General features: G+C 33.9%; 2 protein-coding genes across 2 annotated transcripts; one reads left to right on the forward strand and one right to left on the reverse strand.

The window, feature by feature from the left end:
* Positions 1-9,366: 9,366 nt before the first annotated feature.
* Positions 9,367-10,457, reverse strand: LOC142640710 (histone H4). The gene is made up of 2 exons (XM_075814927.1): positions 10,321-10,457; positions 9,367-9,890 (listed from the first exon to the last, which is right to left on the reverse strand). The coding sequence occupies exon 2, from the start codon at positions 9,866-9,868 to the stop codon at positions 9,557-9,559; it is 312 nt and encodes a 103-aa protein (XP_075671042.1). The 5' UTR covers positions 9,869-9,890; positions 10,321-10,457; the 3' UTR covers positions 9,367-9,556.
* A 5,227-nt stretch (positions 10,458-15,684) lies between these two features.
* On the forward strand, positions 15,685-24,732 carry LOC142638478 (uncharacterized). The gene is made up of 15 exons (XM_075812504.1): positions 15,685-16,004; positions 16,137-16,246; positions 17,760-17,823; positions 17,921-18,031; positions 18,209-18,268; positions 18,843-18,950; positions 20,296-20,365; positions 21,256-21,296; positions 21,404-21,484; positions 21,644-21,679; positions 22,029-22,112; positions 22,263-22,396; positions 23,224-23,306; positions 23,418-23,566; positions 24,175-24,732. The coding sequence occupies exons 1-15, from the start codon at positions 15,885-15,887 to the stop codon at positions 24,367-24,369; spliced, it is 1,446 nt and encodes a 481-aa protein (XP_075668619.1). The 5' UTR covers positions 15,685-15,884; the 3' UTR covers positions 24,370-24,732.
* Positions 24,733-25,089: the final 357 nt, after the last annotated feature.

Here is a 25,089-nt window from a genome sequence, read left to right on the forward strand (position 1 = left end):
CGACTTCGAATATACTCCACGTCCACGCCGTACAAAATTATTGTTGGCACGTTAACCAAAGTGACTCAACAAATAATTATAGGGCTTTTTAGGAAAAAGAAATGCTTGGGCCAATGAAAAACAACATTTACCGAAGTTGATTAAGAACCCAACAGCCCAACGCTACAGAATGTGATCACACCCTTTTACCATTCCATTTCTCATTAGTTCGGCATACTTGGACCAGCAGAATGGGCCAGCCAAAATAGCATTAACATGTCCCGAGCAAAATACTCAGTCTAAATAAAGCCTAAACCGAAAGCCAATCCATAACAATGTAGGCTTTACCAACAGATCAGGTACTACATTGCTGGGCTTGGTATTTGATTCGGGACTTTTCTGAACCAAGCTATTGCAACTATAACATCACAGTCCAGCTCAAATGGATCACTTTCGTAATATCACTGATAGAATTACAAGGCATTTAGGAGCTGGGTTTCAGAGACATTCTTTTGGAAAGTACCAAGCAGTTTGGAACTTTGGATACCCTAGTCCAAGTTGATTGCTTAAAAAAAGTTTTTGGACACCTTAAAATCTAATATCTCAATCAATTCGTGCAACAAAGTATAGCAACAAATCCTAGATACTTTTTGGACAATTTTGCAATTTCCTATCACTCTTTTCAATTTTGGCTGCAAGAAAACCATCATTCAAAAAACAAAAACACATAAAATCACACTAGTACCAACTTCAATTTTCATTCAAACGTTCAACCATTCCCCAAATACAAAATAAAAATCAACCCAATACGTACAAACTACAAACCCATGACACTTAAATACAAGCTAAAAAACCCAACCAAATCCTAAAAATTTGACAAATCTACCTTCCATTCCAAAACACCAACACTTCTGGCCATAAGCCCTAACCACCAAACCCATACAAGGTCATGTCCTGCCTCTTGAGAGCATACACAACATCCATGGTCATCACAATTTTGCGATGCGCATGCTCAGTGTAAGTCACAGCTTCCCTAATCACATTCTCGAGAAAGATCTTGAGTAGGGATGGCCATGGGTAGGGTATGGGTATACCCGATCCATACCCGACCCGAAAAGCTTACCCATGGATACCCGAATATCAATATCCATTAATATCCATACCCGAATCTTACCCGAATTATTATCCATGGATATCCATACCCTACCCGAAACCCAAAACTTTTTTTTTTTTTTAATGCAAATCATTTTAACTTAAAAACTAACCAGCTCTGTGTTGAGTAGGGCCTTACAGAAATTTAAGAGCTAAAAATGAAGTGTATGGTAACCCACTAAAAAGAGCTTTATACTCTTAAAAATTTTACACAGAAAAGCTGAAAGTTAGAGCTTTTAGGAAAATTGAACTACTGTACATGCTTTAGAAATTCAGATCTTTAGAGCACTATTCACTATAAATTTTCCAAACACTCAGAACGGTAAAGAGATTCTTAGTCAAAGCTCTATATCACAAAAGTTTTAATGCTAAAGCTCCACAGTTCTATTTTCCTAGAGCAATAATCGTACAGACCTTGCCTTCTTTGAACTCTTTGCAACTCATGTTAGTAAAGATCAAAGTTAACTAAAGGTTTACTTGGATCTTTTAAACTTAATATAGAGCAGAGAACATCTTAGCAATCTACAAAAAATACAATATAGATCAGCTCAGTAATATAATTCAGTCGGCATTCTAACAAATTTGATTAAATACAATATAATTTAATCATACGAGGATTACTCCCTTAGGCCTTAGGCCTTAGGCCTTAGGCAAGCCAAATTTGTGGACTTGCAGAATTTGAGAAACAGAGCACAAGAAGAGACTATAACTTGGAAATTTTGTTTAGAGCTGGTCTGTCAATTATATTATATACAAAATGAAAAGTACACCAATAGCCTAATTCATTTCATTTTCTTTTAAAATTTGAACTTCAGGTCTAGATAGAAATAATTAACCAAGTTGGGGGTCTGGGAATTTTGGCTTGCCTCTATACAGAAATTCACTTCTCTCTATAAATAGACATATCCCCAAATAGAATCAAACACCTTAATGCAATCAAAAACCAAATCTAACACATACCCAGTTGATAAAATTCAATCAAAAACCAAATTCGACACATGCCCAGCTAAATTCAAACTCTAAAACCAAAATCTAACACACACTAGTTGACAAATTCAATCTAGAAAAGTAAACAAAAGTTAATAATCAACTAAACCCAGATACCCACAGAAAAGATTTTTCTTTTGAAACCAAACAAACAAAGAATGAGTCATTCACTTCAATACAATAATCCCAACAGAACCCATTTTCTAAAACCAAAAACGTATATCACTGTTTGTTCAACTGAAAAAATATTTGTGCAAAATAATAAATAAAACGAAGAAATTGGGCTTGCCTGAAATTATGATTTTGGAATCAGAAACGAAGAAATTGTTCAACTATTTTTGGTTGCCGATTTCAGCTCCAAGAAGCTGAACACTCGCAGAGTCGCAGATCGTTGGCTCAGGGACTCGTTGGCTCAGAAACACAGAGTCAGAACAGAGAGAGAGAGAGAGAGAGAGAGAGAGTGACGGCAGAGACGGTGAGAGAGAGAGATTTAGGGTTTTTTTTTATAAAAATACGGGTCGGGTATGGATATTATCCATACCCTACCCGAATAATTCGGGTAATATTCATACCCTACCCGTTAAGTTCTACCCATCAAGGACCGGGTATTACCCGGAATAATTGGATCGGGTAGGGTTGGATATCCATTACCCAATGGGTATGGCCATCCCTAATCTTGAGCACTCCACTTGTCTCCTCATAGACAAGCACACTAATACGCTTTACTCCTCCTCTACAACCCAAACAACGAATGGCTAGCTTTGTGATTCCTAGATGTTATCACGCAGAACCTAACGGTGTCATTTTGCTCCTCCTTTTCTTTAAAATTTTCCAATCTGACAATCAATCGTCTATCTAAATCATAAATAAACCACTAGGCTCTTGCATAGAGTTAGAGCTTCTAGGAAATAAAGAGATAAAAGATAAAAACTAAAACCTAATATTAACAGAACTCAAATACTAATCTGGAATCTAATCCCCATCAAAATAAAAATTCACAATTATCCAATTTCGTGTGAAATAAATATAAAATTTTGAAAATATAAGTTCTAAAATAATTTTGGTTTTACTCCTATGTTACTTGGTTTCTAACGTTCTACAATTCTTGTTATGCAATAGTCATTTACTCATTTTCCTTTTCCAACATAATAAGACCCAGATTTGGAACGAGGCCATATGAACTATAGAGTTTTCAAACTAATTCAAAATTCCATCTGAAAGTATCTCTGACTAGGACATCAGCTAGAACTTTCAAAAAACCAAAGGTCCCGTTTGGTAACGTTGTTCTAGTAACATTGTTTGTATTTTTTAGAAATACATGTATGTGAAAAAATGTGTGAAAAATAGGACTACAAGTGGTCCTTTTATTTCGGGAATCATCCTGGCAAATCAACTGCCAAAAATTACTTTTAAATGTAATGATTTTTTATGTACATATATATACTAGAGGTGTCAAATATGTGAGTTTGGGGTGGGCATAATTGGATTGGGTATATAAAACTCATTTACCTATTAAAACTCATTTAACTAATTGCTTCTAACCCAGATCCAACCCAACCCAACCCAATTATTATGCCACCCAATTACCCAATTATTAAAATTACCAAAATGCCCCCTAAAGTGTAAATGACCATAATATCTAAAATCTTAAAAAATGACCAAAATACCCCAAAGCCTCAATATTACCAAAATAACCACGAAACCTACAAAATTACCAAAATACCCCCGAAACTCAAAAAAAAAAGACTAAAATATCCCAAAATCCATAAAACGACTAAAATACTCCCAAAACCTAAAAATTACCAAAATAATCATGAAACCACCAAAATACCCCCGAAACCCATAAAATGACCAAAATACCCCTGAAATATAAAAATTACCGAAATAATCACGAAACCTACAAAATGACCAAAATACCACCGGAACCCAAAAAATGACAAAAATATCTTCAAAACCTAAAAAATGGCCAAAATAACATCGAAGCCTAAAAATTAACCAAAATAACCCCGAAACCTAAAAATGACCAAAATACTACTAAAACCTAAAAAATGGCCAAAATAACCCCGAAGCCTAAAAATTGACCAAACTAACCTAGAAACCTAAAAATGATCGAAATACCTTCGAAACCTAAAAATTAAATGAAATACCCCCTAAAACCTAAAAAATGACTAAAGTACCCCTGAAACCTAAATATGACCAAAATAACGCCTAAACCTTAAAATGACAAAAATAATCCTCAAAAACTAAAAAATGACCAAAATACCCCGAAACCTATAAATTGACAAAATGACCCTTAAACCTGTAAGTCGATAAAAATACACCCTAAAACTAAAAAATTACCAAAACCCCCCCTAAAACTAAAAAAGACCAAAATACTCCCTAAACATTATAAAATAAAAAGACCAAAATACCACCTAAACCTAAAAAATGACAAAGATACCCCGGAAACCTAAAGAATGATTAAAATATCCTCAAAACTTAAAAAGTTAATAAAAGACCTCCAAAACCTAGAAAATAACCGAAATAGCCCCAAAATCTAAAATAAAATGACTAAAATACTCTAACAACCTTTAATTTAACGAAAATACCCTCAAAACATCCAAAATACCCCAGACCCCTATTTTGGTAATTTTAAAGGCTTTGGGTGTATTTTCTTCATCTTTTAGAATTAGTGGCATGTTGGTCATTTTAGATATTTTGAGGGGTATTTTTGTCGTACTATAGGTTTAGAGGTATTTTGGCCGTTTTAGGGGTTTCAAGGTATTTTTGGTAATTTTAGAGGTTTCAAGTTGTTTGTGGCAATTTTAGAGGTTTTGGGTTTATTTGGGTCATTTCAAAGGTTTAGGGGTATTTTCGTCACTTTATAGATTTGAGGTTATTTTGGTCATTTTTTAGGTTCTAGGGGTATTCTAGTCATTTTATAGTTTTAGGGGGTATTTTGGTCATTTTCTAGGTTTCGAGGTTATTTTCGTCAATTTTTAGGCTTCAAGGTTATTTTGGTCATTTTCTAGGTTTCTAGGTTATTTTGATCAATTTTTAGGCTTCGAGGTTATTTTGGTCATTTTTAGGTTTTGAGAGTATTTTGGTAATTTTATAGGTTTCAGGGGTATTTGGTAATTTTTAGGTTTTAAGGGTATTTTGGTAATCTTTTAGGTTTCGGGAGTATTTTGGTCATTTTTTGGATTTTAGGGGTATTTTGGTAATTTTTAGGTTTCTGGGGGTATTTTAGTCATTTGTTTGGGTTTCAGGGTATTTAGGTCATTTTTTGGGTTTTGGGAGTATTTTGGTCATTTTTTGGTTTTTGTGGGTATTTTGGTCATTTTTTTGGTTTCAAAGGTATTTCGGTCATTTTTTTATGTTTCGGGGGTATTTTTGTAATTTATGGGTTGCGGGAGATATTTTGGTCATTTTGTAGGTTTTAGGGTTATTTTGGTAATTTTTAGGTTTTGATGGTATTTTGGTCATTTTTTAGGTTTAATGGGTATTTTTTCTTTTTCTTTTCAAGGGTTTAGGGTATTTTGGTCATTTTTTAGGTTAAGAGGGTATTTTTGTAATTTTAGTGTTCTTTTTTTTATTTTTTTTGTACAAGATACAAAAAATTTTATAACCTAATCTTAATGTATATGTGTGTGAAACTTCCTCTTGGAGACTTGAACCCTGACCCTTACCCCCTACACCCCACAATCACTTATACTATTGGAGTGACCATCATACCAAGGATGTGCGGTGGTCTTTAGTGTTTTTTAGTATTTTAGAGTTTGGTGATTTGTGGAAATGATACTTGGATTATAATTGGGTACCCACTTAAAACCCAATAAACATTAATGTTAATTGGGTTAATACCCATTTAACCCAATTAATAATTGGGTGGGTTTGGGTTGATTATATACAAAGAATAGACTCAATTATTTTTAACTGAAATGATAAATTTTTCCCCATGTAATTTATAAGCTTTTTCTCGGAATCTTCAGGCATGTTTGGTACATTAACTTAAACATATATTTTCAATTTTTAAACAATATTACATATATTTTCACACACTTTTTCATCCACACATATTTCAAAAAAAAACTAAAAATTGTTGTTTAAACATACAACCAAGTGGACCCTTCATTTCATGTGGCGTTTTCCTCAACTTGCCACTTTTTAATTCCTTTCTCACCTTCTTTTTGACTTCTTGCCTTGGCTTTTGCTTTTTTGGGGTCTTGGGAGGTGATTTCCACTAAGGGTTCGTTCAGTTAGAGGAGTGGAAAAGTGGGAGAATGGAAAATTGTGGGAAGATGGAAAATATTTAGTTTTCCCTCTTGTGTGTTCGGTTGGAGAGGTGGAAAATTCTTTTGTTCGGTTAGAGAGAAAAATTGAAGGATGGAAAATGTAATTTATATAAATTGACTATTATACCCTTGTTACATAATATGTAAAAAATAGATTTATTTGTATTAATTACATAATATAAAATTTATCGCATCATATATAAAATTTTTTATTATTATAATGTAAAAATTAAATTAGGTCACGTTGAAAAGAGAAAAAAAAAAAAAGAGGAGAACGTTGGAAAAAAAAAGTGGGAAGAGGGTGTTTTTGTAAAAGTGTTATCACAACACTTTTCTCTTCAAATTTTCCTTCCGATTTGGAAGGAAAAAAAAAATGTGGGCCTGGAGAGAAAACTTTCTTCCCAGCTTCCTCTCCTTCCTATTTTCCTTCCCCAAACGAACAGTAAAAAACAGTATTTTTCACCATATTTTTCTTCCTCTATTTTTCATCCTCCCTATTTTTCACCCAAACAAACAGACCCTAAGTTTTTGGCTTTTCCTTTCATTCACGTTTTTGCTATTTACCTCCTTTTCTTACGCAATATTGTGATTTAGTTCCTTCAGTTTGTTGTAATTAGTTAATGCCCAAGAATTATGTCCCTTCAGTTTAGTTAAATTTTTTAATAAATTATACAATTCACATAATTTTTTTAAATTTCTGAAATGAATAAAATTAACAAATTGGGTCATGAATTTCTACTATAATGTATTTCGATGGTGAGCTCATTAACATGGTCTAAAATAAACAAGCAAATCGAATTGTCAATTTCCTCCCACAATTAGATTGTAAATTATAAACAATAAAATAGTATTGTATTGGATCAATGTAATAATCAGTAACTTGAAGTTATAAAAAAGTGTTTTAGTGTTTGTAAAATGAAGCATTACTCCATCGATAAAAATCTTTATTTCAAAACCGCAAATTCGTATGCTTCATCACCATTTTCAGAGATCCAAATGGTTTCATCGCCATTTTCAAAAAAATAAGAGGCTATTTGGTAGTGTATTTTGAATAACAGTTTTTAGTGTTTAAACAATATAACATGTATTTTTACATACTTTTTCACTTATAAATATTTCTAAAAAATACAAACGTTACTAAAACAATATTACCAACAGACTCTAAATAAATAAAGGAAAATGTTAACGAATGTCCTTGGGGTATTAGTTAATAATTCATTTAAAGAAAGTTTTTATGCAAAAAGAAAAAAAAATTAATATTTTGACAACTTTTTTATTTTTCATAAAAATAATGTCAAAACCTTTTAAAAATAAATTATTAATCAATACACTGAAAACACTCGTTAACATAATCATAAATAAATAATGGTTTCATCAAAGTAATGAATTTCTTCATGCCGTGTTCACTTCAACAACTTGCCCCTACCTGTAGGTCATTTCCTAATATTCCATGGGAAATGTTAACAACCACGGTGCTTGTTAACATTTTCCACACATTATTGAGATTAAAAGTTTAAAAAAGATATTGAATAAAAAAAATTTAAAAATAAATGTGAGAGGGAGTAGTGTAATTGCACCCAATTTAATATAAGAAACTATTAGGTCTACCAAGAAGATTACTGTCATAATCTTCCCTAACCTCTCAATTAATAAAATGTTGTTATTTATGCAAATGTAATATTACTTAATAATTTTTTATTTTTTTATTTTTTATGTTGATTAGGAAGTTCACTCACACATTTGCATAAATAGTCATCTTATTAGTTAAGAGGCCAACGCCAAAGTCCCTGTAGCTGAATTAACACCTCCCATGCACAAAATGCTAGGAGTCTAGAGGGAAAAGATTCAAGCTGCGGGGTTAGCAGCATATTATAATTATTTCTATAAAAAAAAAAAAAGTTAAGAGGCCCACAACCTAGTTGGCGTTTGGATCTGCGTTCACGTCTGCGTTTCTCTTCTTTGCGTGTTTTCAATTTTTTTTTTTTTTTTCAACCGCAGTTGTTGACCAACTCTCTTGTGAACAGTGCATCCATGCATTGTTCATGAACCCACAAACTTCACTTTTCAACAAATCCCACAACACTATTTACATATTTAAAAATTATTCTGCTACAGTGTTTTCAATTTTTAGTAATAATTTATATCAAAACGAACCTATAATAAAGTACCATACATAGAATCTGCACCTTCGAGTGTACCCCATGTCCACGCTGTACAAAACTATTTTTGGCACGTTACCAAGTGACCCACAGACTCAACAAATATAAAAATTAAAAAGGCTTTTAAAAAAAATATTGGGCTTTTTGACTTTTTAGGAAAAAATAAATGTTTAGGCCAATCAAAAACAACAAAATGTAACAATGGCCCAAGTTGATTAAGAACCCAGTAGCCCAACATTACAGAATGCGATCACACCCATTACCATTTCATTTCACATTAGTTCAGCATTCTTCAACCAGCAGAATGGGCCAGCCCCAAAATTCCATTAGCACACGTCCCGATCAAAATACTCATTCAAGTAAACCAGCCAATCCATCACAATGTCGGCTTCACCAACAGAACTTTTCTGAACCACGTTTTTTTTTATTTATAAAAAAAACAAACACACGTTGCAACTGTAACATCACAACTTCCACCTCAAATTGATCACTTTTATACTTCATTGATGGGAATTACAAAAGCTTGTAGGAGTTGGGTTTCAAAGACATTATTTTGAAAATTTCCATGCACTTTATTATTATTATTTTTTTAACATAAGATAAAATTTCTACAAACTTTGACCTTTCAATCTATTACAAATTGATTCATGCAACAAAAAATATAGCAAGACATTCAACCTTCTTTTTTGGCTAATTTTGCAATTTCCTATAACTGATATCAATTTTAGGTGCAAGATTAATACAAACTTTCAAGTTTTTGTATTAGAAAACCATCATTCACATAACAAAAACATAGAAAACCAAACAACTCCGTATTAGCTAGGGATCAAACACCACCAACTTCAATTTAATTCCAAAGTTCAACCATTCCCCAATACAAAATAAAACTCAACCCAGTACTTACAAACCCATAACATTTTAATACAAGCTAACAAAACAAACCAAATCCTAAATTTGCCAAATCTACCTTCGATTCCAAAACACAAACTATTCTTGCCAAAAACCCTAACCCCCAAACCCATACAAGGTCCTGCCCTGCCTCTTGAGAGCATACACAACATCCATGGCAGTCACAGTCTTGCGACGCGCGTGCTCAGTGTAAGTCACAGCGTCCCTGATCACATTCTCGAGAAAGATCTTGAGCACTCCACGTGTCTCCTCGTAGATGAGACCGCTGATACGCTTCACTCCTCCTCTGCGAGCCAAACGACGAATGGCCGGCTTTGTGATTCCCTGGATGTTATCACGGAGAACCTTACGATGTCGTTTCGCTCCTCCTTTTCCTAGCCCCTTGCCTCCCTTTCCTCTTCCAGACATTTTGTTAGGTCAAATTCAAGATCTGTGAACACAAATTGAATTTAGAAACTAACAATTCGCTTAATTGCTAAGAAATTTGAACAAAATTGCTACGAGTTTTCGTCGGAATTCAAACATTGCTGAGAATAATTGAGAAATTAACAATTATTGCCGATTAAAATCTCTAGAATTTAAAATTAACTTACAGATTGCTCGTGAATGGAAAATTAACAGAAATTAGAGCTCAAATTACATGAAAAATTAACAAAACGGTGAAAAATCGAGCAATAACACAGCAAAATTGGCTATTGTACTATTTTCAAAACCCTAGAAACTTCGAACGATTCGAAACCCTAAAATCTCATTGCATTCAGAGCATGAATTAGCTAGAACCAGACGATTAAAAGCCATAAATATTCAAATTTGAAAGGAATTGAGGCCATGGAGCCAGAAAAGCCTAGAAGAAGACGAACCTGTATCGCACACTCTGATCTAGACGAAAAGGGCGAGAGAGACTGAGAGAGATTGCTTGTGTTTGTGAAAATGGGGGCGATTCCGATTTGTATTTATAGTGGAGAGTCTGATTTTGTTATTTTGAGGTCGATCCGTGACGCCCGACTTGTTGGGTAATCTTGAGCCGTGGATCTTTTTAATGTGCGGCTTGGATTGTGAGTTCTGTTGTGCTGCGGATCGATGACGTGGCTATATAATTGAGCGGCACATTTTTCGGTTTTCGCGGTTTTTAACTTTTCAGTTGTTGATGGTGGACGATTCCCCCGCTTTTTAAACGCGGTTAAATTTTAAAGCTTTTGTAATCATTCACACCTAATATTTTTGTAAAAAATTCCTGAATAAGGCTGTTTTTTTTTAAGTAATTTTTAGAGTCGGTAAATTTTATTAACTATCCCGAGGTTTGGCCAAATATTAAAAAGGTTTAAAAGATTTCAAAACTGGTCATTTGAGTCTTTTAGTCCAAATGAATTGTAATGCCATTATTTATTTTAGTTTTTCTCTCTCACCCTCAAACACATCTATCTCCATCTCATTCCTCTTCCTCACATCCTCATGAATTTATTTCCCTTGCAAAACCGCCCCAGTTTGAGCACAAGCAGTAAGTACCGTTTACACAAAATTCATCAAGCTTAACTCCACTCACCAACATATCCCTCAGAGCCTAAGAACTCTTATTGCACTTAACATAACCATTCATAAGAACCCACAAAACCTTTACTCAAGCCAACTCAAACACTTTACTCAAAAAAAACCCAAAGCAAACCCACCACCACCGATCCAAACCAAAATCCACAAACTTCCACCACCAATTCACAAACGATCGAAACCAAAATTCATAAACCTCCACCGCACTACCAACCCAATATCAATCCAAACCAAAAATCCCTAAACATCCACCGCCAACCCACAAATAACCCAAACCCTCTAACGCCGATCCACACCCACGAACCACTGCTAACCCACAGCACAACTCTACCACAAAGATCATGAGAGCCAACATAGATCCACACCGAAAAAAATTACAATACTACAACAAATTAACTAATCAAATCTCAGAAGCACTAAACAAAAAAAAAATGTAAACTTCAATCAAACCTTGGAAGGGATGCAACCGACGTTAAGGTAGGTGCCACCGATGGCACCACGCTTCTCAATACAAGTGGTCTCGAGACCCAACTAAGCAGCTTTGATGGCGGCCATGTAGCCACCGGGACCACCACTGATGACATCGACATCGTTTTCATCAAATCCTGAAACGAATCCTCTAGAGAAGGAAGTCATCGTAGCCATTTCCCCTTCTTCTTTTTTGGTTCTCTTTCTCAGAGAGAGTGAGAAGAAAGAGTGGTTTGAGAGTGGAAAAAGGGACAAGGGAGCAAGAGAAAGAGTGAGGAGAGAGAAGAAGGGTTTGAGGGTGAGAGAGAGAAATTAAAATAAATAACGGTGTTAGTGTCCGGTTGGACTAAAGGACTCAAATGGCCAGTTTTGAAATCTTTCAGACCTCCTTGGTATTTGGGCAAACCTCAAAGGGTAGTTAGTGAAATTTATCATTTTATATTTTACTTTATTTGAATTTTTAACAACTCAAATCACTTATTCATTCAATGTATCTATTAGTATAATCATGTGAGTTTGGATAACTAATATAGTTATATTACTTACCATTTAAAAAAAAAAATTTGATTGTATAATAGTATTTTTTATAACAAATACCTTTTTAATAAAAAAATACAATAAGTTCATAGAAATAAATGGTCCATTTGGTAATGTTGTTCTAGTAACGTTGTTTGTATTTTTTGGAAATACATGTAGGTGAAAAAGTTTGTGGAAAAATGTGTAATGTTGTTTAAAAACCGAAAACAAGTGTTTAAACACGTACCAAATGGGCCCAAACTCTCTCAAATCTATATTGCACCATTTACATTTTGATTAATTATCAATTTTGTCTTTCAAGTTTCAATTTTATTATCTTTGTCAATGAAGTCTACATTTATAACTAAGTTTATCTTCTTGTCCATAAATTACTATTAATCATTAAAGTATGTATTTTAAATGACAAAATTTAGTTACAAAATTGGTTATACCTTAAGGATTAAGGCTACAACCTTATTCAATATATTTTTATTGGAAGTAAATTTTGATAAATCCATCATTAGATTACATATTCTTATTTTAACCTTCATTTTTGGAAAATTTCTAACAAATTAAACTTATAGATCACATAGTAAATAATAGCCGACTAACACAAAATTTGATATGTATATTAAATGCGTAAAAAACGTACAATTCATAGTTAGATTTTCAAAATATGTAGTAATGTTTATTGTATTGAGTAAGGTTGTAGTTTTAGGCTTCAATCAATTTTGTAACTAAATTTTGTCCTATTTTTAAATGCTAAATTTTATTTCATTTTTAATCAAAATTAAGATTGAAAAAATGAATTAGATGAAAGCTACATCAATGAAAAATCTTAACTTTTTTAGAGGGCGATTGATTTTCTAGAGGACTATCGACAAGCTCAAGTTCAGATGGTCATACCTCCCAGTATTTCACACCATACCACATGGTAAACCCTTCCTCCTCCCCCCGAACAGCCTAAACTTTTATGCAACTTTCTTCTCATATGGTGCTAAAATAGGGTATGAACCGATTATTTGCAATGACACCACTGAGGTTGTGTCATTCTATTCTATAAAATGACTATTGGTAGTAGAGAATGAAGAGCCAGTGTTGTTAGCTTGTAAAAGATCCATTGAAATTGCTATTGAGGTAGGATTCAAAGAGCTTGTTCTTAAGGGTGATAATTATACTGTCATTAAGGCAATCATAGGGTCGAGTTCCCATCTTTCTCGCTTTGGTCACATTGTATGCAATATTGAGCTACTACTTACAGAACTTAGTTGGTTCTCTATGAGTATTCACATCAGACCGTCTAAAATTTTCCGTTTATTTTACCATAATAGCCTACTTTTTATATTTTACAAAAACATTTTTCAAAAACACTCACATTAGTTTATTTATTATACACCCTACTTTCATTAAATGAATTTTTTTTATTATTTCACCTGCCACATCGGAACTTTCACTCTTTTTTCTTCTTCTTCTTATTCTTATCTCTCTCTCTCTCTCTCTCTCTCTCTCTCTCTCTCCTCTCCCCCTTCATGTACATACTCCTCTCTCTTTCCCAATATCTTCCTCTCTTTCTTTACCCATCATTTTTTCTTCTTCTTCCCTTATTCCTTCACCAAAAACTCCATAACCAAATCTCCAAACTTCACTTCAACACAAACCCGTATCAATTTGAGTCTTGTAGTATTTATAGACAAAACCAAGGCAAACCCAACCCTTGAACCAACCATCATAGACCCATTTCGGGTCCTTTAAGGTAAGTTCCAAATTTATTCTTTTTTCTTCTTTCCTCACCGAAATCCCAATTTCCACACCCAATACTTACCATTTTCCTCCATTACTAAAATATGAAAACTCTCTCCACCCAAGCCTCCATGAACAAGCACTCCCTCCATTCTTTTTAGCGTTTTTTGGTTTGTTTTTCAGTTGGATTTGTGATGAGTTTTCAATGGGTTTAATTTGGTTTGTTTTGGATTGATTTCATTTTCTTATTCTTCCCTCTTCTTCTTATTTTTCTAGATTGAAGAAAGTCAACAAGGAAGAGGGAGTTAGGGGAAGAGAGAGGGGGTGAGAGATGAGAGAGAAACAAATATTTAAATATTAAATAGAAAGTTATAGTAACATAAAAATTATGGATATAAACAGTTCATAAAAGTACTACTGTGGGTAGGTTTTGAGTAAAAAATGTGTAAAATGATGCACATTTTTCTATTATAGAGGGACTGGTGTAAGTGCTCATAGGCATATTAAATGTGAAACAAACTATGTTGCTCACTATGTTAGGTGTAATTTTTGGAGGATGTGCTTTGGATTGAGAATCACCCTTGAGCCTTGGAGGCTTTGTACTTTGACTTGGTGCATATTCAACATTGACGCTCCGTTTGTTTCAATGAAAAATATTGTGTAAATATAGTTTTCCTTATTTTCCAATGTTTGGTAGCATAAAACAATATGAGTCAAAGGAAAACTATCTTTGGTCAATATAAAAGTATGGCTTATTTTTAGAGATTGTTTTCCATTAAATTTTGTTGGAAAACAACTCTATCTCATAGCAAGCTAAATAAAGGAAGTTAAGAGGTTGTTTTTCAACTTATTTAAAGTTGTTACAAAACATTGGAAAATGAGATAGTTTTATAGAAAATGCTTTTTAGAAAATGACTAATTTTCTAGAAAACATCATTATTGAAACAAACAGAGCGTGAATGAAATTCGAGTTCATTTTCCAACAAAAATAAAACAAAATTACACAATATATGGGATATATATAACCCTCTACTCATAAAATAATAATAATAATAATAACAACAATAGAGAAGTTAACGGACGCACCAAGGACGTTGGTTTATAAAATATTTTTAGAAAATTTTGACGAGAAAAGAAAAGAAAAAGCTAATTTTTTTTTAACAATTTTTTATATTTCCTATGAAAGTGATATTGAAACTTTCTTACTGATCATGAATTGAACAAGAGACTCTAACTTTTGTTTCATAAAATGATAAATACAAAATACATCTTAATACTTGAAAATGTGACCAAACAAATCAATTATTTATTTATTTTTGCAAAATACATTTCACTGAAAGATGTGAAATGCATTTTGAGTGGGGATGTTAAACACAGGTTTTCCGTTGGGGCGAGCAAAGATTGATGATGAGTAGTTATGAACTATAAGATAACCAATGAAAAATGATTATGATACAACACAAGAAACAATCAAGTTGATGTTGAAATGCATCTTGAGTAAATTTGATTTACTAATTCAATTTCATTTAATCATTTTACAAACTCCCAAATGAAGTGTTATCGTTGGCCAAGCAAGGGATCATGACAAGCAGATAAGAAATGTACTGAATAAATATGTTTATGGTACAATATGAGGTATAACTTAGCTAATCCTAACCAACGGGGGTTGGTTTAGTGGTAAAGTTTGAACGTTTTATCTAAAAAGATTAGGTTTGGGTCCTATTGCTAATCTTCCTTGATGGACAATTTATAAGTCCAATGTAAGTCATCTCGGCAGCCTACGGCTTGTCTAGGCCTTAGCATGGGGTTGTCTCCCCTCACGTAAACTTATTTTTTACCAAAAAAAAATAAAAAATTACCTAACCCTATATCTTGTCTCCCTTTAGCATCAATAAAAAGAAGGAAATAGAAACAAATTTTTTTTTTTAATAGCAAAAGGTAAGTAAATAAAAACAAACACTTTAGAGCATTTGCAATAAAAACAAACACTCTGCTACTTTAACCCAAAGCCCCGGCATTAGTGCGCACTGCCTCAGTCTCAACTCTCAAGTATAAACTGTAAAACCTGCAATTGCCACATTTCGCGGAGACCAAATCGTCGCTCGCGAAACCATCAGAAACGACGACGTTTTCAGCACTCTAAAACCTTGCTGCAATGCTATGGGCAACTCGAATCTCGAACATCCGGTTGTATCAGTATCACCGCCCACTCCTCTTCACTGCCCCTCACAGTTTCCGAACTAAGCTCAACTTCTCATCCTTATCACAACCTCAGGTTTTTCTCTTAACATTATCGAATTTGTGTTTCGCATTTTAATGTTTCCATATGTTAGTCTAGCTTAACTAATTACGGTCGGTCTTATAAAATTTTCACATTACTGTCGCGTTGTTTGTGGAATTGTGGTAGATGTATTGCTATTTGGACGAGGACTGTGACGATTTTTTGCCGTGGTTGGAGCAAAAGGCCGGGGCTAAGATTTCATCAGTACTTTCAATCGGGAAATCCGCCTTTGGCAGGTCTTTCTTTGATTTTAAAACGATATTTTGCAAATTTTTTTTCCCCTTCAGCTGGTTAATTAATTAGTTACAATGCGTACAAATTGAAAAGGAAAGAAGAAAAAGATGAATGAGTAGGTTTTATTAGAAACAAGAAACACTGATTATAAATCTATGACAGGTTTGGTAGTAAAGCAATTACAGTTTAAAAACTAAACTTAAGAGGAAATATATTGATATATGGTGAATTTAATCACGAGACTGGGTCCGAATTCAAGACCACTTGCTTCAATACAGTTACCAATTGTTCCAACTTCCAAAAGCTTAAGTTGTAAGGAAACTGGTGAATTTAATCGTTTAGCCATTATTCCTTATTTTGATTAGTGATCATTTAATCATTATTCTAACGAATAGCATAAAGTAAGTCTGAAGAACTAAGTATGTCAATCAGAAATTTACTACTCCATGCTGGTCTTCTTGCTTAGCACCGGTACAAGAATACCCTTGAAAACCCTTTCGGCCACCACTCTATACTTGATCTCCCACCTAGAAGATTTCACAATATTTTCCTTAGTGTTCGCTTGGCCTTCATGCATCCTTACATTCCTTAGCCCCCATATGCGATATACTGTAGTCCCCCATACAAGTTCCGTTTATTTAGATCCCATTCAACAAGTTCCCCCCCCCCCCCCCCCCACACCCGATTTTTGGCTTATTTAGAAAACATCCTTCATGACTTCCTGCCACATCCTTTTGGAGAAACTGCACTCAAAGAGCAAATGATCTCTAGTTTCCACACAACCTCTACAAAAAAACACAAACAAAAATCTCCTTTCAATCTCCATTGCCATATAGCCTATCCCTTGTCGCCAACTTGTTTCTAATTGCCAGCTAAAGTATAAAAGCATGTCTTGGAATAGCAGCTGAGCACCGCACTGATTTTCACCAACTAAACAATTGGGAGTTTGCTTTGAATAGCATTCCAGGTCTCTACTCTCTACACATGTATATTTGAGTGACTAGGAAAGCATCCAAATAGGTGATCTTCCTCCCCAATTTCAACTAGATGGAGAAATTAAAGAGAATCTCTAATTGTAACGCTACCAGCTGCCTTATCCATCAAAAGAGTCTGAGTTTACTTCTAAAACTGGAGGGCTTTACATTTTGTGGAAATTTTGAAAATTGGTGCAATCCATTTTGGTTACCAGGCATATTGATAGTCCCCGAACACTATTTCGTTTTTCATGCTAGTAATTGTTTAGATGGTATTGACTACGAGCAAGTGTTCATTCCTTCCTCCTTTATGTCATCCTGTCAAAGAGGAGTTATAGTTTTAGACATGGAAAATGTTTACTCTTTGTTATAATAACCCAAAATCATCTTTGATGGAAATTGTATAAGTTTGGTCATGTAAAAATGTTGTATCATTTGTTGGTGTGTGTTGTGTTGTAAATATGGGCCTCATTATGCATCGGTTTTAATTTTAATTTTATTTTTAGTATTAGTTATAGTTAGATTTGTTTCCTGCATGCAGATCTTTGTTTGCTTCTAAAAGCATACAAACTGGAGATTGCATTTTGAAGGTTCCTTACAGTGTGGTATTTACTTCATACTTTACTGTACTGTACTCTTCTAAGGCACTTTCAATAGTGAGCAATTCAATTGGTACTTTGTGATTCTTTACTTTATTTGCAGCAAATAACACCGGATAATCTTCTTCCGGGAATCAAATCCTTGTTAGGTGATGAAGTTGGGAATATTGCCAAGCTTGCCATTGTCATTCTTTGTGAGCAGAAAATCGGGCGGGTAAGAATATTTTTCTTGTTGTAAGCTTTATATGAAAGTTTATATCTAGTGGTTGTGAATATTTTAGAAAATTTTATTTTTTAATTTATTTTGTTTGCATTATCTATATTGATTTATTTTTATATATATATATATATATATATATATATATATATATATATATCTGTTTCATTGCAGAAATCTGAATGGGCCCCTTACATCAGCCGCCTTCCTCAGCCTGGGGAGATGCACAATATGGTAAGTGATTCCTTTGATCTTTTTGCAGTAAATATATCTACTCTGTATAAAGTCATAGTCATTTATCCATAAAAAAAAAGGTTGTTAAGTCAAGAGCTGCAAGTCAAGGTAGGACTTTTGGGAATTGCAGGCAATAATACATTTTAGCAGCATCTTTCTAGGTACACAAATTTATTACAATCAGTGATTGGCCACCCCTTTTTATTTGGTTTCTAATAGAGAAGTGGCTGGAACTTGATGTCTACATTGGATGCCATGCCATTATCTTTTTATTTAAATAAGTAATTATTCCACGACAACATTTTTTTAAATATATATATATATATATTTTTGGATTAGTAACCATTTTTATTTTCTCAATTAGAACACCACCCTTGGCCTTGAAGCCTTAGTGGGAAGTCCTTCAATAGTTCAGTAAGGTTGAGGCCTTGGGTTCAACCTATCAAAGGGAGAGAATTTTTTCAATAAAATGAGAGAAAAGAACCCTGGTTTTATTTTCATATTATGATAAGTTAATAACCTTTATACTGTTAACTTATGTATATCTGGTACATATGGTTTTTAATCTTTGTAGATATTCTGGAGCCAAGATGAGTTGGAGATGATTCGTCAAAGCTCAGTATACCATGAAACAATTAACCAAAAATCTCAAACTGAAAATGATTTTTTGGCAATCAAGCGTGTAAGTGCCTCATTCTATTTGTATTTGGTTTGTAATGATTTTATATATGCTAAAAAGGATCGGTTTGACCCCAAAACAATTATGCAGCGGATTAACAGATTATTTACCAATTAATTCAGTCATGTAATTACAAGTATATTGATTTAATCAATGAAACCAACAAGTCACCAAAGCTGTAAAACAAGTCAGCAAAGCAATAAACAAAAGGCAGTGCTATGGTGATGAAGTGGAAAGCAGATGGAGAACGACTCTAAAGGAAAAGTCACTATGGGGGTACCCTTACCCCAAACGGAATTTACTAATAGAATTGAAGTTTATGATCTTATTCAAACCCTTGAAAACAAGACCCTACTCAGTAGGTTGCATATTGACGTGACCCCATAATTAGTTTCATCACCTTTGGACTCTTCTGTCATGAACACCTTTCATATATCGCGTCCGTGATCACAGTCAGACCCTTTGACTGACTCCAAGGATCAACTTGAAGGTTTTAGCTTGGCTGCAACAACTGGGATTGGCTCTGTGGCTTCAGCTTCTTGATTACCAATTAGCAACACCATTGTAGATATCATTTTCTGAACACACAGTTTGGTGAAAACTAGGTTTAGGTTTTCTCTGTTTTAAGTGCAAGGCACTGCCTACATAAACCTCTATTGAGTAGTGCTATAACATGGTCTCTTATATGTTTGGATGTAGGACATGAATGCCAAGTCAATAGCCAACTTATTAAAACCCGTCAAATTCTTAATTCCCAATTCTTGATCGATTGAGCTGCTATTGAGTGACTGTTATGAATCTACTTTTGATCAATCGAGACGTGATTGAAGGGCTGACAAAAACACCTTTTCAATCGAAGAGCAGTTGAAAGTTGGACTTGTAATCTTGAACTTTGATTAATGCATTATAGACACAATTAAGATTACATTGTCATGGAATTTGCCAATCTAAAACCTAATATATGTTTCTGCTTTTGCGTGCATCTATGCTGTATGCTTGTATGTGCTTGTTTAACCTTTTGCACTCTGTTAGTGGTTGTACTAAAAGTGCAAATACTCTGATAATTTCATATTTGTTTTTCTAGTTGTTAGCTTTGTGCTTCTCCCTGTCTCCTCTTTTGACATTTGGTTATTGGATTATCAAAATGATCAACAAATTAGAATAACAAATCAAAGAAATCTAAAACATTGCACTATAAAATAGCAGAGCATATTTCAATTTAATGTTTGTCAAGTTTACTTATGTCATATATTACTACATATTGACTATTTGTGATTATATTTTTGATAAATAATATATGGTCTTTTTCTGATTATGGTAAGACATGTTTATGAATTTATGATTTCAGGCTCTTCGACATGATCCTGAAATTCTTGGAGATATCACATATGAGGGTTTCATGCATGCATGTTCATTAGGTAAGTAACTTCATTTGGAATTACATACTTCCCATAATCTGTTCTTTTCTTCATGAATTATGTGCTGGATTTATAATTAATTTTTTTCTTTCAGGAAAAAAAGCTTATCCTATGAGTCCCTGCAGTCTAAAATTTCAAGAGTTTATTCTCTAATAATGACTTTTAAAGTTATGTGGTATAATATTGAACAAAATCACTTATCACAAAAAAAAAATATTGAAAAAAAATTAAAATTCTGAATCTCTGATCATCATAAAGTTATCTGGACTTGGCCATGCTTTGAGCAGTAAAATATAATAATGTTGAATCGTACCCCTTTTTCCAAGAGTCACCGATCTACATTGAGTATTTGAGTTTATGATTAAGTCATTCTAGTGTTAATGGAACTCAGAATGCTTCTTATTGCACTCTTTTTAATTTCATATATCTTATTGCACCATCTTTCTAAAATTAAATGAAATTTCAAAGGTTTAAAGTTTCATAATACATGATATATATTGTGATTTTACTCTTATTTGGTAGAAAAATTTCCTAAATGAGTTACAGTATAGATTTAGTTGGTAGGTCAATGTGAATGACCCATTCTGTGCAAGACCCCATTGAAATTATTGATACTCTTAACATTTTGACCATCTTGACTATTCTTAAAGTTTCATTTGTTGCTGTTCATTAGAGGGTGATGATGATGCCAATTATTTAAACTTTTAGAGATATTCCATGACCTATTTTGTATTTTATGCTGTAATTGTGACAAACCCATCGTTTTACGTATCTGTTTGCCTTCACTTCCTATGTACTGATGTGTGCGAGGCTCTAGTATATCTTGTTGTGGTAGTTGCATGGGTTTATATTCTTTAAGTTAAACTGAAAATTTATTCTGGATCTGACAGTTGGTTCTCGAGCCTGGGGAAGCACAAAGGGATTATCTCTGGTATCAAATTTATAATGATGATGATGTCTGTATGTTGTTCTGAAGGATTATGAATAATTACTCCTTATACTCTTTTTATTTAATTGCTCTATTAAATTATTTTATAGATTCCATTTGCAGACTTTTTAAACCATGATGGAGTTACAGAAGCAATTGTCTTGAGCGATGAAGACAAACAAGACTCAGAGGTAATCTTTCTCTCATTTATTTAGTTGCAATTTTTTAATGGTCATCATTCAATACTAAGTATCATTTTCCACAAAAAAGTGACCAATTCCACCTCCTCCCCCCCCGGTAATATTCAAACTAAAATGTCATGTTATGTTTACTTCTTTATATACGTGCAGGTCATTGCTGACCGTGATTATGGTCCTGGTGAACAGGTGAGATTCTGGGAATTCTTTTTATTTATTTTAGTTTTACTGGGCTATGCAAGAGTAGGTAGGCATCATCTAGAGTTGAAATTTGACAACCATGTGATGCTTTCTGTCACTGCCTTCTTCATATTTATGTTTTTGTGGTGGATTTAGACTATTCATACTGTGGACCCCCTTTCCTTTCTTTGAGCGTTGAAGCTTCTTTCAGTGCTTCTTTCTTTCTATTATCAATTTTCGGGTCTGGTGTGATTTTCCTTTGTTTGCTAATGTGTATGGCCAGAAGTTTTTCTATTAACATAACCTGAATTACTTTTTCCCTAGTTAATTCTGGTGTTCACATGAAATATTTGTATAGGTTTTAATAAGATATGGAAAATTTCTGAATGCCACCCTGATGTTGGACTTTGGCTTTTCTCTTCCATACAACATACATGACCAGGTTAGTCCTATGTTTTGAATTTGCAAAAGGTCTATTGGTGTACTTTGTTATGATGGGATGATTTCCATATATTGCAGATCCATGCTTTCTAAATGGTGTAGCTGTCTTTTGTTATCATGATCTCTAACTAATGAGTTTGACTACTCTCAGGTTCAAGTCCATTTTAACCTACCTCATCATGATCTTCTACGTGAAATGAAGATTGATCTTTTGCAAAGACATTGTACCCCACCCATTAAAGATGTCAATGGTTTCAAGTCTTCTTTGGAATCTTTCACAATCAAGTTGGTACTGACACTTGTTTCTTAAACATCAAATGCCATATGATGAATGATAGTGTAATTTTGTGAGTATTAGTGGATTATTAGAATGAAAGGTAAAATGATTTGCGGAATGCTTGAGTAATGAATAAGAACAATTTTTTTTTAATTTAGGGTCTGTTTGGGATCCGCTTATTTTGCTGAAACTGAAAATTTTTTGCTGAAAGTACTGTAATTAAAGGTAAAAGTTAGTTGAAATAGTACAGTGAGACTCATGAATAATACCAAAAAGTGCAGTAGGACCCATAAATAGTAGCAAAAATAAGCTGAATAGTAAAATAAGTTGGCAAAATTAAGCCATGCCAAACGCACGCTTACTTTAAAAATAGTCTGAATTGATGAAGAATTGGTGCCATCCCAAATGATTACCTTTTAAACTAATAATAGCTAGAAAACTTGTAACCTATTAGAAACAGTGCCAATATCTGTATGTAGTGATTTCCTGAAATTGTGAACATCTTGTATTTCTGCCTTTTTATGTGGGGCTGGCATAGTAATTGCTTGAACAATTGCTCCTGTGGGCACTTTGTGAGGGTCACTCAAACAATTGTTACTGTACTTGCATTTTCAAAGCTTTCTGTTTACTGCAATATACATTTTAAGGTCAATATACTTTGTTACCATGACCCGGGGTAAGTTACTTGGTTTTGACTCTGTTGTTGTGTGGGTTGTGAATGCTAATATGCATTCTTGCTTTTCCTGCATCCGCCGTCATCAATGTTTGGTTCTACTTAACCCAAAAAGACTCTTCCTGTTAAGTAACTGCTTATGATAACTTCATAATCATTTAGGGAAGTGGCATCTGCTAAAGGGAGGGGTCTCCCACAGTCACTTCGTGCATTTGCTCGTGTTCTATCTTGCACTACTCCTGAAGGTCTGCCTTAAATCACTTGTTCTTTTATGTAGTTACTTTATTTATGGGCTAGTACTACCTTAACTATGCTGACTTCTGCAATTGTTGTCTTGATTGTGACTAAATATTCAGAACTCAGTGATTTGGCCAAGGAAGCTGCCCAAAATGATGGCAGGCTGGCTAGACGCCCTTTAAGCAACAGAAGCAAGGAAATTCGTGCACATGAGAAGCTGTTATTACTAATCACTCAATTAATTGAGGAATATAATGCAACTATTAAGGTAAAGACCTGATAAATTTTACCTTACTGTTTCAGTTGGATCATAATAAAGTTCCACTCATCGTTAGCCATTAAAATTTATAAATCAAGTGAAGCATCAAGTTTTATTTTGTAATTGCACAGAAGTATATGATGGTTTTCTTAGATGAATTAGCTTATGCAAAGTTGGACACTGAGTCTTCATCGTATCTTTTATTATATTGTATTATTCATGGCACTGTGGGTCATTTTTTGTTATTCTCAAAATCTTTTCCGGATAAGTTACTCAAACTTATGGCACTAGGCTGCTATTTGTGGGTCAGCATATACATATCATATCTGATTCTAACAAAACCATTGAGCAAATACTGAAAGAGGAAAATCATAGAGAGCAGTGGGTTGTAGACGAAAATGGAGATTACACTGCCCCCATCTTTGGTTTTACAGTGAGTCTACATTTGGACCTGACGGTAATAGTGTTCTTGCTCTTACTAGAATGAAGAGAAAAACCTGCACTAATATCAATAGTAACATTAATACTGTACCATGACATAAAAATTTCCATCTGTTCTTACATTTTGCAATGATTGCTTAAGGTCTTCTATTGCTTTGCGCTTCTTGCATGTGTAGTCTTTGGTGCCTGTCAACTCTACCCCCATGTGTGAAAGACTTGCTGTCCGAAGGCAAATGGCTCGAGATCTTCTCAGTGGTGAACTTCGCATACTGAAATCTGCTTCCATGTGGCTGAAGAGCTACTGTACAACCTTAACTACAACAGCCTACCATTGCGAAGATATTGGTGATTACAGAGCTATTCTAGGATGAACAGGAGAGCTCTCAGATACTGGAGTTAGTCATGAATTACATGGGAAATCGGCTTAAAAGCAGGTTTGTGAAAGTAGGCTATTTTTAGAGGTGACAACGTTCACAGATGGTGCTTTACAATCCTGCATTCCTGCGACCTTGAATTTTTGTCATTGGTTGCACTACAATTTTGTAGAAGTACATGGGGGGACTATGTTTTCTATTTATAAACTGTATGATTGTCCCTTGTTTGCTTCTGTAGCATCGTTTATGTTGTTTGGAATAGCTTGTAGCCTTCTACTAGCATTTAATGGCGTATCTTAGTTGATATAAGTATCAGTTGATTTGATCAGAAATAGTAATATAGAATTTTTAAGACCACAATTTTCTTGTTTTGATCCTTAACATCTTGTGAATATGGAGAAGAGATCCTAGCAAAGGATAATATATTTTATACATAAGATACATATATCCCGCTTCTCACATTGTGTGGAGCTTACTAATTGCGAGAAAAAGCGTGTGTATATCGTACGCATGAGATAACTTTTGTTAGTATAAATTTGACCCAACCTTTAAGATTTCATGGATCAGCATCTATTGCTTGCTTGCCGTTGAATCTTTCATTTGCCTTTCTTTTTCAATGTTTGAAAGAAGAGATTAGTCAATATGTTATACATGGTTGAGGTGGGCTTACTAGAAGCCAAACGAAGGTTGTTAAGTAAAATATACAAAGTTAAGAAA

Source organism: Castanea sativa, chromosome 6 (genome assembly GCF_040712315.1).
Source record: "Castanea sativa cultivar Marrone di Chiusa Pesio chromosome 6, ASM4071231v1".
In the NCBI taxonomy this organism is placed as follows: domain Eukaryota; kingdom Viridiplantae; phylum Streptophyta; class Magnoliopsida; order Fagales; family Fagaceae; genus Castanea; species Castanea sativa.

Excerpts from the sequence above, each read along its gene's own strand:
- LOC142638478 (XM_075812504.1), top strand. The coding sequence starts at position 15,885 with ATGCTATGGGCAACTCGAATCTCGAACATCCGGTTGTATCAGTATCAC. Across the intron at positions 21,485-21,643 it reads AAGACAAACAAGACTCAGAG|GTCATTGCTGACCGTGATTA; the intron begins GTAATCTTTCTC and ends ATATACGTGCAG. Across the intron at positions 23,567-24,174 it reads AATATAATGCAACTATTAAG|TCTTTGGTGCCTGTCAACTC; the intron begins GTAAAGACCTGA and ends TTGCATGTGTAG.
- LOC142640710 (XM_075814927.1), bottom strand. The coding sequence starts at position 9,868 with ATGTCTGGAAGAGGAAAGGGAGGCAAGGGGCTAGGAAAAGGAGGAGCG.